Below are 18,750 nucleotides of genomic sequence, written 5' to 3'. Positions count from 1 at the left end.
ATCACTGGCAATATGAGCAGATGGCAGCACATTTTCTAAAGACTCCAGCGACCCCACAATCTGAAGCAGCAAACAAACGGACACTATACGTATTTGATATTTTGTATTTGTTTAAGAAAGTTAGTATTGTCTATTCTAGTAGGCAAAATCACAGCAAGAATTGACCGAGAAAAGGGAATTGCAAACATAACACTAGATGTACCATACATGTACATGTATCATACTTGAATTGCAGAAAAAAATACCAAAAAACTGTGCTAAAAACAAAGGGTTGGTAGTGTGCTGTGGGCGGACAAGCCTCGCTGGTGAAAGGGGGAGAAATAGATGCCTGATTCAACAGATGAGCAAGAGATGCTGGAAAAGTTATGTCCGACCTCGAAAGCAAGACTCGCAACACAAAGTGCATTGCAGTCCGTTGCGTAAACCAATTTGCTGTTCAAAGGCCACTGTCGGTAGATAGAGGTACTGGATGTACAGTTCTGGGACAACAACAGGAGGCGCTGATGCTCATGATCGTTTTATCTCCTTCTTTCTGTCCAGCAAAAATAGTGAGATTTCAGTTACTTATTTTCAGTGAGCAAACTCATATTATTAAAAATGTCTCATCATGATTTTGTTTAGACTGTGACCATAAAAAACAGGATTTTTTAAATATAGAAACAGCATACTATATATATATATATATATAAAATATATACATATACAAAAGAAGAAAATAGATTTGAAAAATATAATAGAATTATCCTCGAAAAAAAATATGTTGTTGAATTTGAGTCAACAAAGAAAATCAGAGAAATGAAAGATAATAAAATAATGAATCATGAAAGAAAAGTAAAATGATCAGCAAATATGAACTGTATGAACTCAAAAGCTATCAGATCCAAAAACTATGGAACATTTCAGAGACCTCCTCAGAGCACAGGTTTTGTCCCTGTGGCTCAAACCATCAAACTTCCGCCTCAGATAGATCTCAGTGTCAAGACCTCATGACTGAATTGTGGAATGATATTCCACCCCCTTAAACCATGACGTTGCATTCATCAATTCAGATGACTAATAATACGATTTAACGAAATCTCCATGAGAGTATCTTCTGCCAAATGCCTCCTCCGCGTGATAATAAACTCCACAGCCCAACAGCTCTTTTAATTCAATCAATTTTTCCTGACAGGAAGAGGCGAGCGCCACAAAGCGAGAAAGTGAGAAGCCGATTCTTCACGGCGCCTCAGAAGTAGGCCAGCGATGGTCCCCGCAGGGAGGAAGAGGTGGGGGAGGCTCCCCTTCCATTGGCTGCATGGGTGGTGATGTCACCTGTAATGGGCTTCACGTCCCTGCAGAGCCAAGGTGTGAATTATAGAGCCAGCGCAAGCCCCCCAACTTCCAGAGAAAGAGCTCACAGCATCTAAGATTTGGCTCCAAATATGATTTGACATCAAAGAAAGCTTTGTTGCAGATCTGACTTCAAACACCAGTCAAATCCTTTTAATTAAAAATGCTGTTCCCCTCTGCGCTTTAAAGTAAAAAGCAGTGTTTGGAGAAGAAAGGATGGGTGATCTGAAAACTGAGCGGGTGAAATGTGTTTATTTTCAAGATAGTTTTGGGATTAATGTCACATCGGACCTGCAGTACAATGCCTTGTTATTATCTCCCACCTCCCCAACAGCTGAATTTTTTCTCAATTTCAGAGCCACTAAAATCAGGATCCAGTTTCTTAAAAGCAACTGGCGACTTTTGGCCCCCTCTGGGGCACCACCAGGGGGGACCCCTAACACCCTGTCAGCTCTGCACCAAGAATTCCCCCATTGCAATGTTCACTCACTCTGTAGCTCTCCACACAAATATATTTCAACGTCCATGTCACATGACAGAAAGCATGAACGTGAATAGACCAATGGAAATATATAAATAAATGAAGAAAAATTAAAAATATAGATTCACACATCAACATATAAACAGAAGAATAAATCTGTACTTATGCATTAACATCCCAACTTACTCCTTGGTAATTCTGAGAGGTGTTTTTTTAGCCATCTATAATCCCTAGAGAAACTAAATGAGGATATATTTCCACATGTTTCCCATCATTATGGTCCTCTTGGGATGCCAAACACAACATAAAAGAAGGATTAAACATTGAGGCATAAATAGTTACATTCATTTGTAAGTGTGGTGTGTTGTAAATCATGTTATTGGCATTGAATTACTCCCCTTAGATACTACATCAGCAATTTCTTACAGTTGAATTGAGGGAAGAATAAAGGCTTTCTCAGCTGAAAACATAATTCCTCACATAATATTAAGACCTTAAACTGTGATCCCAGAGTCATTTTGTTCATTAAAAAAGTAGTGCTGCATGAGACTTAAAGTAGACATGGTGAGAGTCCTTTTTCCGAATTCCCTCCATACTTCCATTTTTACATGCTCCGAAGGTCTTCCAACAACTTTAAGCAGAGCATTTTCTACTCTTAGGATCTGATTTAAGGGACGTGAAGTTTGCCTCAAATCCGGTGGTTTTGGTCGCTCACCTGCCGCACAGTCCTCCTCGTCCGCTCCATTCTCACAATCCTTCTCACCGTCACACTTCCATGACAGAGACACACACTTGTTGGTGGATCCGCCACAGTCAAACTTCTCTGGGGGGCACGTCTGCTTGCCTGTTGGTTGAAAGAACAAAATTATTGACCTCACATAAACCAAAAGGTTTCACGAAACCACCACCAGCTTTATAAGTGTCAGTGAAATAGGGAGAAAAACAATGGCTGGCAGGAAAATGAAAAACAGCGAGTCGGTCCCCCTCCTCTTTTTCCTGCCAATCTGCTCTAGTTGGCAACGTGTGGGTTTGATCCAGATTATAGTAGCTTTATTATGGTGCATGTTAATTATATATCTTTGCTTACAGTGCAGCCTTAAGCCACCAGGAATCACAAGGTCAGCCTACATGGAGAATCATCTCCCACTGTGAGCTGATGTGATTTTCTCTGCCACATCTGCATTTGCTGTTCAGTTGGGAATCATATTTTCATAAACACAGAGCAGATGCCGCTTTTATCAGAAAAATGGCAAAGCCAGCTACATGACAACAAAGTTGATACTTTAAATGTAACCTCATAAATGAATTACATTTATATTTTATTTATTTATTAGTATTACAACTAGTATTAGTGTTACTATTAAAAAACACATTCTATAATATGGCAACAAACAACACAACATCAGAGATTTTATCAGCAATGTATGAGAGGAATGGGGAAAAAAATAATATTGAAATGTGAAAAAAAACAATATAAAGTTATTCCTGAGTATTGAAAATGTTATTTTATTTTAAATCTGGTTAAAAAATATGCTAAAAATTGTATTGTTCCTATATTTGGAAACAAGCTAAACTATCTAAACTAACAAAAAAACTGACAAAATAGGAGGAGAAAATAAAGTAAGTGTAAATATTTAAACCAAGCTCTTTTAGCTGGAATAGATGATGAACTCAAAGGGCGTTCAGGCTTGTATATTTAAATATAAACTCCAATTTGTACCTCTTGTTTTGTAATACAAAGGGCCTCCCCCGAGTACAGAGGGTGAGAAGCCATGATGCAGATGGAAGGTGTAGAAGCAAAAGATAAGAGAGCAGGAGACAGTGACTAAGTAAGTGCACTTGGGAACTGTAGTTCATTTTTGTTTGTTTTTTCCTTTTTTTTTTTTTTCAAAAACGTTCAAAAACTTCATCAATCCATGGAGAGTTTGCTGAGATATACTGTATATTTTAATTCTTCTTTTTGAAGAATGAAACCAAGTCGCCTGTGCTGCCATATTTCTGCCTTCAAGTAGAGCACCAGGAAACATGTTGCCTCAGACATTGCTAGATTAACGCAGTTTTAAGGGTCAATGCCGAGAGTGAACAGTACTGTATGAGTACTACAACTTTGTAACTGGAAATGAGGTTGAATACTCCACTACTATACTCATCTAAACTCATCAGTATGCAACTTTTAATTTCCAGTTCGACCTACTGACCGACTGTTTATGATACAGAGGTGAAAGTGAAACAAATCACGTTTTGACGCCAACAAATATTATCTCCAAGAAAAGCCAATATTAAACCAAAAACTGTTTGTTGACTTTCACATTTCCTGTTCAAAATATTTCCAGTCACAGACTCTTCCATTAATATTTTGGCTCGGAAAATAGATTTTTAAAGTATGAAATGCAGAAACCTGAAATAAATTGGGGGAGTGTAATGAATCTGTGAACGAAATATGAATAGGAAAAAAAAAGTTAAAAAGTGGATTGCAGCAGCTGAGCATTCTGCACCAAACCAATTTTCCTCTCTGAGGTTGTATAAGACATTAAAGATTAATTGGGAGATCAAACGCAGAGAGCTTAAACATGCGGTGGAGGAAAAAGACTACATAAATGCTCCAGAGGTCCCTTGACAGAGTTTTAGGTTCGGGGAGGGGGAAGTTGATGCTAAGAAGAAGAAATTGAAACTTGTATTTCTGCCCCTTCCTCAGATCCAGATGATCACTGTCATGTCAGAAACTCAGTCGAGGTAATTCTATGAACCAGAGCGGGGAGTGAGAGGGCGAGGAGGAAATAAAAATTAAGCTCTCTTTTGTGGTCTTTTTGTGAGGGAGGATTGGGAGGATCAATCCAGAGGGCGACCATGTGTCGGGGCTCATCTCTGGCACTCTGGTTCTCCATGTATGTGCGAGGCAAAGTGACAGGATTGAGGGTGGAAGGAGCTGGGGAGGGTGCTGATGCAGCAATATCCTGACCCCGGTATTGGAGAAAATATACAACACTTCAACATGAAACACCCTCCAGCCTGAAGGACCTCAGTAAAAGCTACAAATGGAGTGCTCGCTTTGGTAGTATTTCTTCTGTAACATGATCAATAACATGCAAGTGCACGCACCACACACACACACGTCATTTTTTCATGTTTTGTGGGGAACACTCACTGGCATAATGCTTTCCCTGGCCTCTCACCACAAACTTAACCACCCAAAACAAATGGAAACCTCAACCAGGACTGAAACTTCACTTAAATTCCATGAAAAAAAAGTATTAATTCTCAATTTCGAAACATTGGAGATTGGCAAAAACTAGGTGTGTTTCCAAGAATAGCAAAAACAAGGACACACACACAGACACACACACAAGAAAAGGATTTAGAAGCCTACAAAAAAAAAATCATTCAACAGAGTGAAACTATGAAGTTGATTTTAGAATATTTCTTCAAAACTAAATAATGAAAGCAGCAGAGTCTAGTCAGTTTAATTCGATGAAAGTGAATTGAAGACATAGACAGTGTCCTTCTCTGTGAAATGACCTGAAGTGGAGGTGGAAAAGGGAGGAAGAGACCAACTGCTGCATGACCTTTACATTCTTATCTGAAAGAAAGATCAAAGTCATCCAAACCAAGAGAAGGTGATAAGGACAAGAGGAGGGCAGCTGGCAGGGGGCGACTGATCCCACCAGCTCCTGCTGTCTGGTACCATTATCCCCCAGAACAGGCAGAGAAGCCGCAGCGGTTCTAAGCTGTAGGTAACAGCTCTGCGACTGAAGCAGAAGCAACAGAATCAAAGCTAATTGTTTAGCGGCTGTCTCCTTTACCGTCAACCTGACGGATGAGGATTCAGTTTCATCGCGGCCAAAGATCAGTTCATCACTATTCAGAATCCCCCGACGGCCGACTTCTCCTTCCACTAATAGCTTTACTTTTTATTTCATGGCAGTGATTTGCCTCATTATCGCTGGCAGTTTGGGGCCCCGGCCTTCATTGAGGGAGCGGCTCAATTTGTCATCGGACACAGCGAGTGATTTGTTATTTTCGTAACAGCTTGTCTGCTTCCACGCTACACAGGCCACTCTGCAGTGTGCAGCCGCCATTTACAGGGACGATATGCTACACAAGTCAAGGCAACCATGGAAGAAAGGTGAGCTCAGTGAGTCGGAAAAATGTGTTATGAGATTTGTGCACATTAACAACTGAAAATGTGCTATAATCCTGTTGTCCTGCGAACAATTATTTACTATTTTCTGGCCACGCATCAGCTTACGATTTAAACAATGTTTTCCTCATCATTCAAAAACAGAATATTGATGTGATGATTTAAAATAGAAGGTCATATTAAAAAGAACATAAATGAATAAATAAAAAGAATAAATAAAAGAAAATACATACAATTAATAATAAACACGGAGGGAAGTGCATTCTTCATGAAAAATGTGGTGTTCAAACAAAAAATAAATATACATAATAAATATAATAATAACAGGGAAGGCAATACCACAAGAAACAGAAAAAACAATACATGGAAATATGTACATATGTGTATTTGTCCAAGAAATTTTTTTATTATTTATTTGTTTATTGTTATTATTTTGTGCTTTTCAGGGCCACATGTGGGCTGTAAAGCTAAACTAGCTATGTTACAGTGTAATATATACATATTTATCCTCATTTTTTGCAATCACAACTTTCATCTAAATATCCACATGTTAAAATAGACCAAATAGGATCAAAGTTTGGAGCAGAAGTGCTATCAATCTTGAGCTGTGTTCACCATCAAATAATAATGAAACTGAGTTAAAAGTTTTGTCTTCTGTGTGACCCCCAAAACAGCAGGAGGAAGTCACTTAAAAAAATCTGTGTTTCACTGGGGAGGCCATGTCGCACAGTCTGAATAATAGATCCAGGTAAAGAACAGAACCGCTGTTTGGAAATGCAAGACAAAAAAAAAAAAAAGGTCGTGTAATGCACCAGAGCACGGCTTCTACACGCCTGCTTAATATCACGGCAGGATCTATTATAAATGAAGCTACAAAAATATCTGAGTAAGATCCAGGGCAGCTGGAAGTAATGCGACAAAAATACCGTCAAATAAATCCTGCCCAATGAAAGTGGACCTCAGTTTAAGACGGGTCGATGAAAAAATGATGCTGAACTGTACAATCCTGAGAAGTCAGTGAGTCAAGACGTATAAACGTCACCGCACGTGCGCGGGAGCGGCGCACACAGCTGGCTGCCTCTTCTAGTCGCATGCATCTGGTACAAAAACTGTGAGCTCTGGTGCTTCACATGTTCCTCCACGGAGCCATTCATTTTTAAAGCCAGGGAGTAACTCGCTCGGTGTGGCCCAAATTTAAATTCTTAATATGCCAGAGCAACGCTACTCCAGCGTGTAATTGGGAATCCACTTAGCGCGGCAAAATGATCGAGGCCCAGATGTCTGAGTGGAAAAGTGCCTCAGTCCTTGGGTGAGCGTGCACGTGAAGTACAGGAGAGTTGCAGGAAAACTTGTTGTTCTTTCTCCCGACAGCCAGAAGGAGTTCGCTCCGGTCGACTGAGCTTTCGCATTACTGGAGCATGATACATTAAAAGAGGATGCAAGACGTACATCATTAGCACGTGGGGCACGACAAAGCTGCTATGAATAGAAGCTCTCGCATGTCCGTTTTGTAATTCTCCATGTTAAGGTCGGGCGACACCTTCATGCATCCTTATTAACATGTACTTTAACAGGGATTTTGATAATGAATGCAAAGCTCTGCGTACACGTCCAGCCTTCAGGCATGTTCAGCACAAAATATTTAACAGGATATTCCGGATTCTTCGAAGCAAATCTGATATTTCCCGACTCCAGCGAGTGATTTTTGGAATGCACAGCCGTCATTACCCAAGGACTCCAGGCGGCCATTTTCCAGCGAGAGGCTGCTAAATGAGATGGATGATGGGAGCCATTGAAGATCAAATTAGCAGTGTTTGCCCAAAGCCCTGGTGTCTTTCTCAACTGCGGAGAAGTGGTCATGAGAAGAGCGCCTCCTCACAACACAACCGGAGACTCAATTTCAGAAGATCTCGAACCACAACACCTGTAGCATTATTAACAGCAGCGTCATCTGGTGCAACCAGACTTGTTCATGCATTAAAATGTATGAACCATTTCCATACAAACAGCTCAAAGCCTGGATTTCTATCTCTGACACCGTCAGTCTCTTTCCCTTACTCTTTCCCTTTTTATCTTTGATTGGCTTTTCCAAACAAACCTGTTGCTCTCTAAAGATTTTTCAACGTTTTTATCCCAGCAGTCAACTTTGTGGGGGTGACACCTCACTTTGTTATTCAGCAACCCACCAGCAGCTTATTGACAAGCACAGCCAACGTTCCAAAAAAAGATCGACTTGGCTTCCTCCTGGATTTTTAATAACACCGGAGGAGAATTTTAACCACTACAAAGCTTAGACTTTAATACTTTTAGATCACAGTAAACAGACTCCAGTTATTATTGCAAACTCGATATCAATATTACCTTCATCATGGCAACTGACTTTGCAGTTCATTTGCAGTGATGCTGAAGATTCAGTGTGTTATTAACTTAGCTATATCAAAGTGACTAACATCTGAAGGTTTTAATGGGATTTTTTTCATGGTAATATTGCAGTTATGCGATGGCTTCCATATTACAATGAGATTCATTTGAAGTTTAGACTGTTCTGACATATTTTTTCATATTCATATTCAAGACATATTTGAAGATTTAAATATGAATAAACTACATTTATAAGATGAACTCAATATATTATAATGTACTATAATTAGAGCTGTATATTTGCATGTATCTTGCAATACGATGCGTATCACGACACAGTAGTGGTGATATATTGCGATACTGTAAGTTCAGCAATGTATTGTAAAAAATGAAAATCTAATAATGCAGTACATATTATGTGAAAGAAAGCAAAAAAGTTGTTTTTTTTTCAGTTAAATTTTGCACAGGAATGAATCAACTAACTAACTCCAGCGTACAAAAAGAAAACATTATTAAACAGGTCACAAATGTAGCAGCATGTCCAAGTATCTATGTATTAAATATATATCTAGTCAACTTAAAATATCAAGACAAACATAATTAAGTACTGCGATGTTTCAGCAAAAATATCGATACAAGTATAAGATCAAGTATACAGTGCATGAGTGTGACCATATTGATATTTTCTTATCCCCCTAAATATGGTGTAGGAATACATTTTTTTTAAAGTGCTTTGTAAGAAACAAACAAACAAAAACAAAAAAATATTAGATAGTCTTTCTTCAGCACCTGAAGAAGAGCGACTCGCAGTCACTCTACCACTCATGTGTGCCTGGACTGCTGACAGGCTTATGTCACATGCAGGATCCACCAGATTCAATAAATAATTGAATGCAACACAAAATGCCTCACAGAGACAGCAAACTTACAATATAATAAATACACAACAAAGAAAAAACAAAACACAACACCAAAGACGTGACTACAAATGATGAAAAAGAACAAAAGAAAACCATCTGAAAATGATATTATATCATATATAGGTAAAACATAAAAGGATCAATAAAACAAAACAAGAATAAACAGGCAAAATGTTTCGGCAAAACTCGGGGGCCTATTATTACATATTGTAGGATCTAAAAGAAAAAATGACTTAAAAAAGTACTGTTGCATAATGAGAGAATGCGATACCTTGATTTACAGATGCCTGAAACTTGGAACACCATAGGAAATAATGGGAACCCACCCAAGATGTTGCAGTTAATCTCTTAATCCTGCATTTTAAATTAGCCCTTCTACAACCTACAACCTTTCTTGGATGAGTCATGGCATATATAACAGTTTATTTGGATTTAGATCAGTATTACACAACAGGTGTTGGACTAAGCAGATAATGTAAGTCAGCAGTGACAAAACAAAGCGAGATTTGCTGCTTTAATATTTTTACATTCCTGCAGAATAACACCCAGAGAAACCACCACCACAGCTACAATGGGATTCAGACACCACCTCAACTAAACTTCTATGACTGTTTGCGCGTGGGTGAGACGGGCAGAATGAGCCAGACACATTCTCACTTCTAAACAGGTCGATGCTTGCGTGTCTTTTCTCACACTCGCCATCAGACTGCACTCGAGTGCGTGGGTGAGAGCGGGCTGAGCTGATTCAGATAACAAGGGAAATCAGAAAAGTGAATACAGGTTACAGGAAGCCGAAATAAATCATTCTTTTCTTCTAATGCTTTGTTAAGTTGGAGTTCCAGTGAGTTAGAATCGATAGTTGTAATTTGAACAAAAGGAAAGAAACTTACTGCATGTTTCCTCAGCTTCATCGGAGCCATCCGGGCACTCTGGTTCTCCATCGCAGCGCCAACGTCCCGGAACGCACTGACCGTTCAAGCAGGCGAACTCTGCGGCGGCGCATGTTTTCCTCGCTGAGAAAGACGAGGAAGAGGTCAGTTCAGTTTACACTCGATCAGCGTGGGGTTGTTATCTTAGCGCTGACTCATTAAATAAATCCCACGAATCATTCCATCCATCGACTTTCTCTTCCCAACACTGCAGCTCACTGAGGAAAGCCCTTCCGACTTAAAGCAGAAATGTGTTGAATTGAATTCTGGACTGAAAGTGAGACAAGAATATCGCAGTTTTCGAAGGAAACAAAACTATTTTTTGCCAAACAGACTTTTCCCTCTCCTGCTGTGTTCAAAGAGTCTCATGCTCTCACCAGCAGACAGACAGTCAAACAAGTCAGCGCCTCTCTCCTCTTCCATTTGGACACTGCTATTTGCTGCACAAAATGAGAGGAACACGGTGGAGAACATCGGAGCACAGTGACAGGTGCATGAGACGAATATTAATATTGGAACGCAGGCAGTGATTGATCATTCTTCGTGACAAGTTCCAGCTCATGTAAGAACAATAAATATTAATCATTCAGGCTGTGATGATGGTGAAGAGAGGCTGAGGTGCATTTCACTTCATCCCAGGGACAGTTGTCATGAGGAGGCATCAGTGTCTCTATCGATGGGCGATAACTTATTGTACACAATATATACCGCCAAACACAATCTCCACAATGACAATTCTGCATCTCACGATAAATTGGATAAACACTCTTGCTGCATCGGATTCCCATACAGGAAACCAGGAGACCTTGCTGCCGTGCTCTCCAGCTCCGCAGCGTTTGACAGCTGACACTGGCGCGTGACAGTTGTGGAGCGTGTGGTGGACAAATAGTTGGATAATGGACGGAGCTCTGCTCCGGTATTGGCGGCGGCGTCCACTTCCGTGTCCCCATTAGGGTTCACTGACCGCGGACACACTCTCAGAGGCAGCGCTAATCCTTCACCCTGGCATCAGTTAGGGACCATCAACAAATTTTAAAGGAGTCAAAGTATTAGTAAAATCTTCAATAAAGAAATGAAAAACAACCATTTTAGGAGAGAGAATTGTGAAAAGGTTTTTTATCACACAAGACAAAGGACTGTTTGTATTATGATTTGGAGAATAAAATATAACTAAATGACCATTTATCCACATTTCTAATATTTCGTCGACAGCATCTAGGAAATGTGTCCAGACTGGTCCATAGTTAAAGTCAACTGTTAAGAGACATGAGACACAGCAGACAGACGGCTCAATTTAACCCCTAAATAAAGCTGGCAGAGCAGTCTGTCAGACACCAGCAGCTTCTATGAGCAATGTGAAACATTGAATTTCTCATCTCTACACTTAGTTAACTACTATATTTAAACATAAAAAAATAATGATGTTGGAGACAAACTCCACTAATAAGTTTCATCATAAAACAGTTGGAGACTGTAGAAAGACGAAATGACAACATTTTTCATGACTTACTTTTTGTCCATCTCGCCCATCCCTGCTATCTGGTCAGAGGGTGCCTGTATATTTGCGCTATATAACATAATATAGTCACTACTTAAGAATAAAAGCTCAGGAAACTACACGACTCTTTTAACCAGTCAAAGCAACAACTGGAGTTGTTTAATTGAAATGTAATTTTTTGCTGTGATTTCAACACCAACGCTGAGTTATAACCAGCATAATTGATATTTTCTCTTGTTTTTGTCGATTTGTAGTCCAGTGTTACGTACAGTTACACCTCGCCATACGTCCACGTTTAAGTCTCAGTTTTCATGCAATGGTTGTCATGCTAATGCAGCAATCAGAGAGAGGGACATAATATGTATAACTGAATCACATAATGAGGACTCTCAGGGTGAGCTCCGGCAGCTTGAGGCCGACACACACTTCCTCCCCGACAGTTCCCTCCCACTCTGTGCACCAGGACTCATTTCAGACTGGGTCCACTGGGGTGTTGGTTCACTTGGCAATGAGTACCGCAGCAAGATCATGCCATCTGCTCGGAGTGTGTTTCAGACTGAATCAGGGACAGTTTTTAATTGTTTGGCTCCAAGGGCCGGGGCTGTGATGTTGTTTTGAGATTCTGAATGGAAGTGCGATACAGAGAAAACCATCCTGCTTACAAAATCGCAGAGCACTTAGGCGCAGTCAAGCGTAGCTCTGAGACTGGAGTCAAGCCTGAGCCAATCCCGATACTAAACTGTGCGAAGTCAATGTGTCTCACTATCCATCGTTGATCTGTGTGTCTGCTATGCAGTTTAACATACTTGCAAGAAAAATCCATTATGTGCCGAGTCAGCAATATTGAAAGGTTTTACTGTATACAGATAAACAAGGGCATAATAGTCTGATCGTGATTAAGTTTTTTGTTTTTTTGATGAACCTTTGGCCTTTCTAACCTTAGTAATATTAGTGTTACTTTCAATTGTTGCAGTGCATTATGATTATATGATTATGTTGTGAGGTCATTTATATATACAGTTGTACCTCGGTTTTCGAACGTCCCGGAATTCAAACAAATCGGAGTTTGAACAAAAATTTAGAGATTTTTTTGCTTCCGATTTTGAACGAAAATCAAGAACTCGAACGCCCCTGAAAATAGCCAGAGAAAAGCATAATGTGCGCGCACCGATCAGCTGACCCACACTGTGCTTTGTTATTGTGTATAACGCAGCCTCTGTATGCAGACGTGTCCCGTTAGCTACATTTACTGGCTGTTTTTTCTTCATATTGTAAAACCTTTCCTGTCTCCACACTGGACCGTGGTAGAGTGTCACAGGGGAGGTGCTCGCTCTCCAGGGTTTGATGTCCTGTTGTGGGCTGGAGCTGGGACAGGGATGAGGCGAGTCTGGGACAGAGCGTGACTTGGTTTATGACTTTGTCACAGCCAAACTGCACAGAAGCGCACATTCAGAGCTGGACACGCACCGGGCACCTCTTCACTTCTGGAGAGACCTCACTCACTCGGCAACCCCTCCCACATGCAGCGGCCACACACATAGAGGAACAGCGCACCTGCAGCAGACACTCTACATTCACTCCTACAAAAGCCTGTTTTAAGGCTTGGAACGCATTCTTTCTTTTTCCATTCATTGTAATGGGAAAAATTGATTCAGATTTCGAACAAATCGCTTCTCGAACGGCCGTCTGGAACGGATTGTGGTCGAGAACAGAGGTACCACTGTATATATTATTAGCATTGTCAAAAGATTACAATTAATAATTAATATCTGTCTTAAAAATCTTAAATCTTAAAATCTGTCATGTTTGCATGAGGAACGGGCCTCACAAGTAAACAACGCCATGAGTATATGTAACTGCAGTCCAGTTCAACTGGTGTGCACGCAACATAAATTCAACCTGACGGTTTGGCAACACAATGTATCAGCGTAGAATATGAAACAATATCATACAAATGTTACAAACAGGATGTGACATGGAAAGAAAGAAGGCCAGGACGGTTCGCTCAGCTGAAGAATCAGTCTGTGTACATAGTGGAGAAGCGTCACGCTTCGACAAACCCACCTGGAGCTTCTTCTGCCAGGCCGACTGTGTTTTTATCCATCTTTGATATCTGCGACGAGCGTGTGCATGGCAGACTTGCTTAACAGGAAATTGAATGTGTGCGACTTAGACGGTTTCCACCGCAGCTTCAGGGGCTTCGACGTGACAGTGTAGGATTTTTTTTTTCTTTTACAAGACTGAACCAGGGCTGATTTTACACTCTATTGCTAAATAATTTCTGATACTGCTTCTGATTCTTCAAGAGACAGTCATAATCCTTTTATTACAGCTGACATTTTCTCTCGGAATTGTCAGAGAGGAGCGTTAAATGTTATCTTAAATCTTAATCTCTCTCCATCGTATGACCGAAAGCTCCTTTCATTCATCTTTGATTTATGACTGAACATCAGAAATAAGGGGGATTGTGGCAGCCTCATTTCACTTCATTTCATGGCAATGTGTCATTATTTATGCTCATTTGAACACACACGAAGAGATGGTGACAGCTGTTTAACAGTCTAATAGGTGCTTAATAGGTTCGATCAGTTGAAAAAAAAGTCAGTAATCTAGATGTACCCATTTTTAAGCCCTAAATCCATGTAACTTAAAACTAAAAACGGTTTCACCTATTGATTCTAGGTCTGACCGCGGACTCCCTCTAACCAACTTCCAGAAGTATGATGAAGACAAGGCAACCAGATGATTTTTCCAAAACATGGTTGACAAGTTTCTAACCAACCCCTGCTCGCTGAAGGATGACTGAACATGATGATGTGGTCACTAGATACACTATTAATTTGTTCAAGCATTTTCAAAGTAGACATTTACAGTGGGTCCTGGGCAGTGTGTCTGGCATATAGTGCAACATTTGGACTTGGTGTCGCTCCTGAACTTGTCCATGAAAATGAGTTTCCTTTGCAACTGCATTAGTAAATGTGAATGGTGTGATCCAATAGTAATGTATGGGTAGATGAGGCATCATGACACAGTATTGTAGGGTTAACGAAACAATGTCCGAATAATCAGATGCCATTAGATGGCGCTCTTGGTTTAGCTGTGACGTTTCAATGAATTAGTTTGTCAAGTCAAAATATTTTACAGCAGACAGTGCCATCTGGTGCCCTCTGAAAATTAGGACACTGTTTCATGAAACCTCATACATCACTCGCCTTTAGCGTGTTACCAACTGCCATAAAATTCATCTGGTTTTCCAAACTCCCCAAGTGTTCTCTGTCACCTCTGACACCTTACATCTCTGGTGGGTAACAACTCCACACTCTCTGAACTCGATTCAACCCCTTGTTTACTCTGTCTTCCTCATGACCCAAGAAGTGTGAAGCCGCCATCTCCACCTGGGTCCCAACACTGCAGTGTTACTTCTCTATCAGCCTGTAAAGACTCAAAACATGCCTTGAAGACTCTATCTTCAGTTTACCACCCAATTCTGCCATGATTCTACAAGATCCGCCAGTGAGTGCAACCCCACAACTCTTCACGTCACAATAGATGGTAGACACGCAACAGCATTTAGACGTTAAAATCGAAATTGTATTCTGAATTTAAAAAGGTGAGTTGGCTTGAGACTGATAGTGCATTTTTGGTTTCATCCCATAGATTATGATATTTAATACCTCTGAGTAAGTGGACTGAAAGTGTTTAAAAATGAGTAGAAATAGTCTTATAAGCCAAAAAATTTATTATACAAAGTGGTACCCAAAGTATTTCATGCACAATGATTCCAACTAGCATTTATTAATTTATTAAATTTACTGCTATCTAATAAGTCATTTCATTAAAATGCAACTTTTTTTTTGGCTATAAATTGTTGCAAAATGTTATGTACTATATCAAACATTTTCTTTGAGCAGCTAGTGTGTTTTACAAGATCAGTAAAAGACATTAGCATCATAATGCTAAGCTTAGGGGCCTCCACCATGGCTTCAAAAAAACCCTGGCAGAAACCCTGAAAAACATTTTGTTTTTATGAAGGAACAACAATATATGCAGTTTCATCAAAAAAAAAAAAGATGAATCACAAGCAAAACCAAACCTGTCGCTAAGCTACATGTGGATGCTAGAACAGATCATAGCTCATTTTTAAGTTTCATTTTAACAGTCAAGTAAAAAAAAATGAAATTACTTCCATATGTGATGTGATTTGTCAATGCAACAAATGTCTTTATCACAAGAAAAAAAAAAAAGTGTGACAGCAACTGGAATGCTGAAGCAGAAATCCCCACAGGCTCTGCGCTCTCTGGAGTAATTTATTTCTGGCAGCATCATTTAGTTATATTTCCTCTTATCAGTTCGGAGTTGTGAAACTACTGCGAGAACGTCGCGCTCTCACAGCGCATTGGAGGATTAGGTATTGATCGCAAAACAGGCGTCTGTGCTGTCTTTTGTGTTGAATGATGTCACGGAGAGACAGCAGAAATTCAAAACACGAGAAGGTAAATACTGGATTCATGCTATGATTCTCTGTTTAAATAATGGCGGGATGAAAGTGTAAGCTTTAAAATTTCCATCCAATAGGTGGGTCACTCACCAGATCACGGTCAGAGAGAAATACGGAGCAGTCTGGACTATGAGCATCATTTATTCACTTCTCACGCGGTATCTTGTGTTTCATATTTTTTCATCACCTTGTCTGGTGTTTCACCACTAATAGATTCTGACCACACAACATTCTGGCTGGCCCTCATCCGCCGAGCTCCTGCGTCCCGGGTGGGAGAGGTTTACGCACGTCTGTTTGCATCAGTCTGGCGGGAGCCCAAGAGGGCCGCGCTTGATGCCTCCAGTATGACTGATCAATATCAGACAGATACAGATGTTTGAACAACTGCCAGAGCAAATCAGAGCTTCTCTATTGTGATGCATGTTTCGACCTGTCAGTCCTTCTGCTGCGCTAGAAACGCTTGTACTTGTACATTAGACTCCGGGTAAAATATAAACTTGTGTTTCTGATAGGCTGCCGTTTCTGAACTCCTCATCGATGACCTTTGTTTGGATCTATTTTGAATTTCTGTTGAATCTAAAGTTGCTTAAATCATCTCACAGTGATACTTCGACACCATACATTTAACAAATATATTAAAATAATGACACATAATCCAGGAACATGCATTTACCCTGTGAAGCATGAAGCATGAAATAGTTGACAGAGAGCTCCAGTACTTTAAAACTGAAGTCTTTATTGGTCCTTGAGAAGAATTTATCCCATGAATGTATCCCATATAAAATATCTGATCGGGATCCACATCAAAAGGTGATATTTGAATAATAATCTAAAACAATGTGTTCAGTGTAGCTCCCCAGTTCAGTTCTGGTTATTATTAGGAGGAGGAGGAGAAAGACTGAGGACACTTCACTTCATTTACAACTTACAACAAGTTAGCACCGTGCTAACCGACATGCTAGCTGTTAGCTCGAGAGAGTGTGTGGCGTCACAGACCAGACACGGAACACTCTTGCACCATTCTACCATGGTGTCGAAGGGGTTTGCTCATCCTCAAGACGTGTTATCTTCGCACACTTCGTGACTGCGACTGAGGCGGTCAGTCAGAGGTGGTGACGCGGAGCCTGGGGCGCGCAGCGACGGTGGCTAGTTGGAGTCGGACGTCAGTCAGGAACCAATAAAAGGAACACAACATTAACATATCTTAATGATTCCAGAGAACGCGATAGTTTCTCACTGCTTCTGAATAACAACCATTTGTCGATGCCCATCCAGCGGCCCGTGCGTGTTTACACCAGCAGCAACACGACACAAATTTTTGTTGTCAACGTTATCGATGACATCAACTAATTGTTGCAGCCCTAGATTCATGTCTGAACTCCATATTCCAACCTTAGGACGAAAAAAAATTTGTTTATCCCACCATGCTAACAGAGTTCACACAAGCCAATCCATCGACGGCTGCATTTCTTCAAACATCCTACAAGTGCTTTCATTCATGAAAGGAAATACTAGTCATTTCAACTGCAACACATTTCCTCGACTTCACTACGGACCTCCTTGGAGAATGCCATTATCACCAGCCTACAGGCCTGCGATACCCCGGCCCAGAATGAAGGCTAAACTCAGATAATGACTTGACCTAATTAACCACATTTACATTTTCAGATTCTGCCGCTGCTGGCTGATGTAACGTTTTACTACGCTGCACAGACAAAGACCATCAGTGGAGAAGGAGGAGGAAGAGAGAATGAGCTCCGGAATTACACTGTTACCACTGTACGTTGTCGCTTCTTATTGATACTTTCAGACGGAGCTGATGGACCCCTATTTATATTAGTGTTTATTTTAAAGAGAATTCAAAACATAATGCCCTAAATAACAATGAAAATGAATACGTACAGCTTGGAAATTCACCCTCCATGTTCTCTCACAGTGTTGACTGTCTATACATATTTGCTGGTGCTGCTTCGGAGCTTGTGCTATATTCCCCGGATGTGTGGAGAACAGCTTGTTAACTATTCCTCTGTGGCTACAAAAAGAAGCCCAGGAGAGTCACAGCAGAGCCGCTCAGGAACAGTGAGATATGAAACCACGGCGTCGGGAGGAGAGCCTGCAGACACAGACGACAGCAGGGTGGCGGATGCTGGAAGCAGGAAGAAACCGTGAAGCAGGTGGGGAAAAATGGTTTTGTTTTGTGGGCTAAGAATGAATTGCTTACTTCAAGCGGTGTTTCTTATTTTACAGTAAACTGTACTAGCATTTTTAGTTTCTTCAGAACCAGTCTGGATCTCTCAAGGTTCACCTTTCCCCTCAAAGCTCCTCCACCTCTCCTGAGGAAACACAGAGGTGTTCCCAGGACAACTCAAGGATCTGCCCTGGAGCCTCCTCCCAGCTTAGACTGGGAAGCATCCTGACAGCTGAGCCTCTTCGGGTCTGGATCTGCTCTTCACCAGCACCAGTTTTGGAAAAGCAACTTTTAAATCTGTAAATTCCATGGGCACTAATGATGGCAATCCTCCTCGACAGATGGACGGAGCATCCCCCTCCGGTGGGGCAACACCATCAAAGCCTTCGGTCAAACGCTACACCGCAC

The 18,750-nt window shown here is 40.7% G+C and overlaps 1 protein-coding gene across 2 annotated transcripts in view; it reads right to left on the bottom strand.

Moving 5' to 3' along the window:
• Positions 1–18,750, bottom strand: part of LOC128769493 (low-density lipoprotein receptor-related protein 8-like) — a 67,167-nt gene that overhangs the window by 29,663 nt on the left and 18,754 nt on the right. For both annotated transcript variants that reach the window (XM_053883258.1, XM_053883259.1), the window contains exons 3-4: positions 10,120–10,242; positions 2,526–2,654 (exon numbers count right to left, since the gene is read on the bottom strand). In XM_053883258.1, coding sequence (XP_053739233.1) covers positions 2,526–2,654; positions 10,120–10,242 — 252 coding nt within the window. The remainder of the gene's footprint in view (positions 1–2,525; positions 2,655–10,119; positions 10,243–18,750) is intronic.

The sequence above is a fragment of the Synchiropus splendidus genome, chromosome 13 (assembly GCF_027744825.2).
Source record: "Synchiropus splendidus isolate RoL2022-P1 chromosome 13, RoL_Sspl_1.0, whole genome shotgun sequence".
NCBI classification, from domain to species: domain Eukaryota; kingdom Metazoa; phylum Chordata; class Actinopteri; order Syngnathiformes; family Callionymidae; genus Synchiropus; species Synchiropus splendidus.
This window is presented reverse-complemented; position numbering and strand designations above follow the sequence as displayed.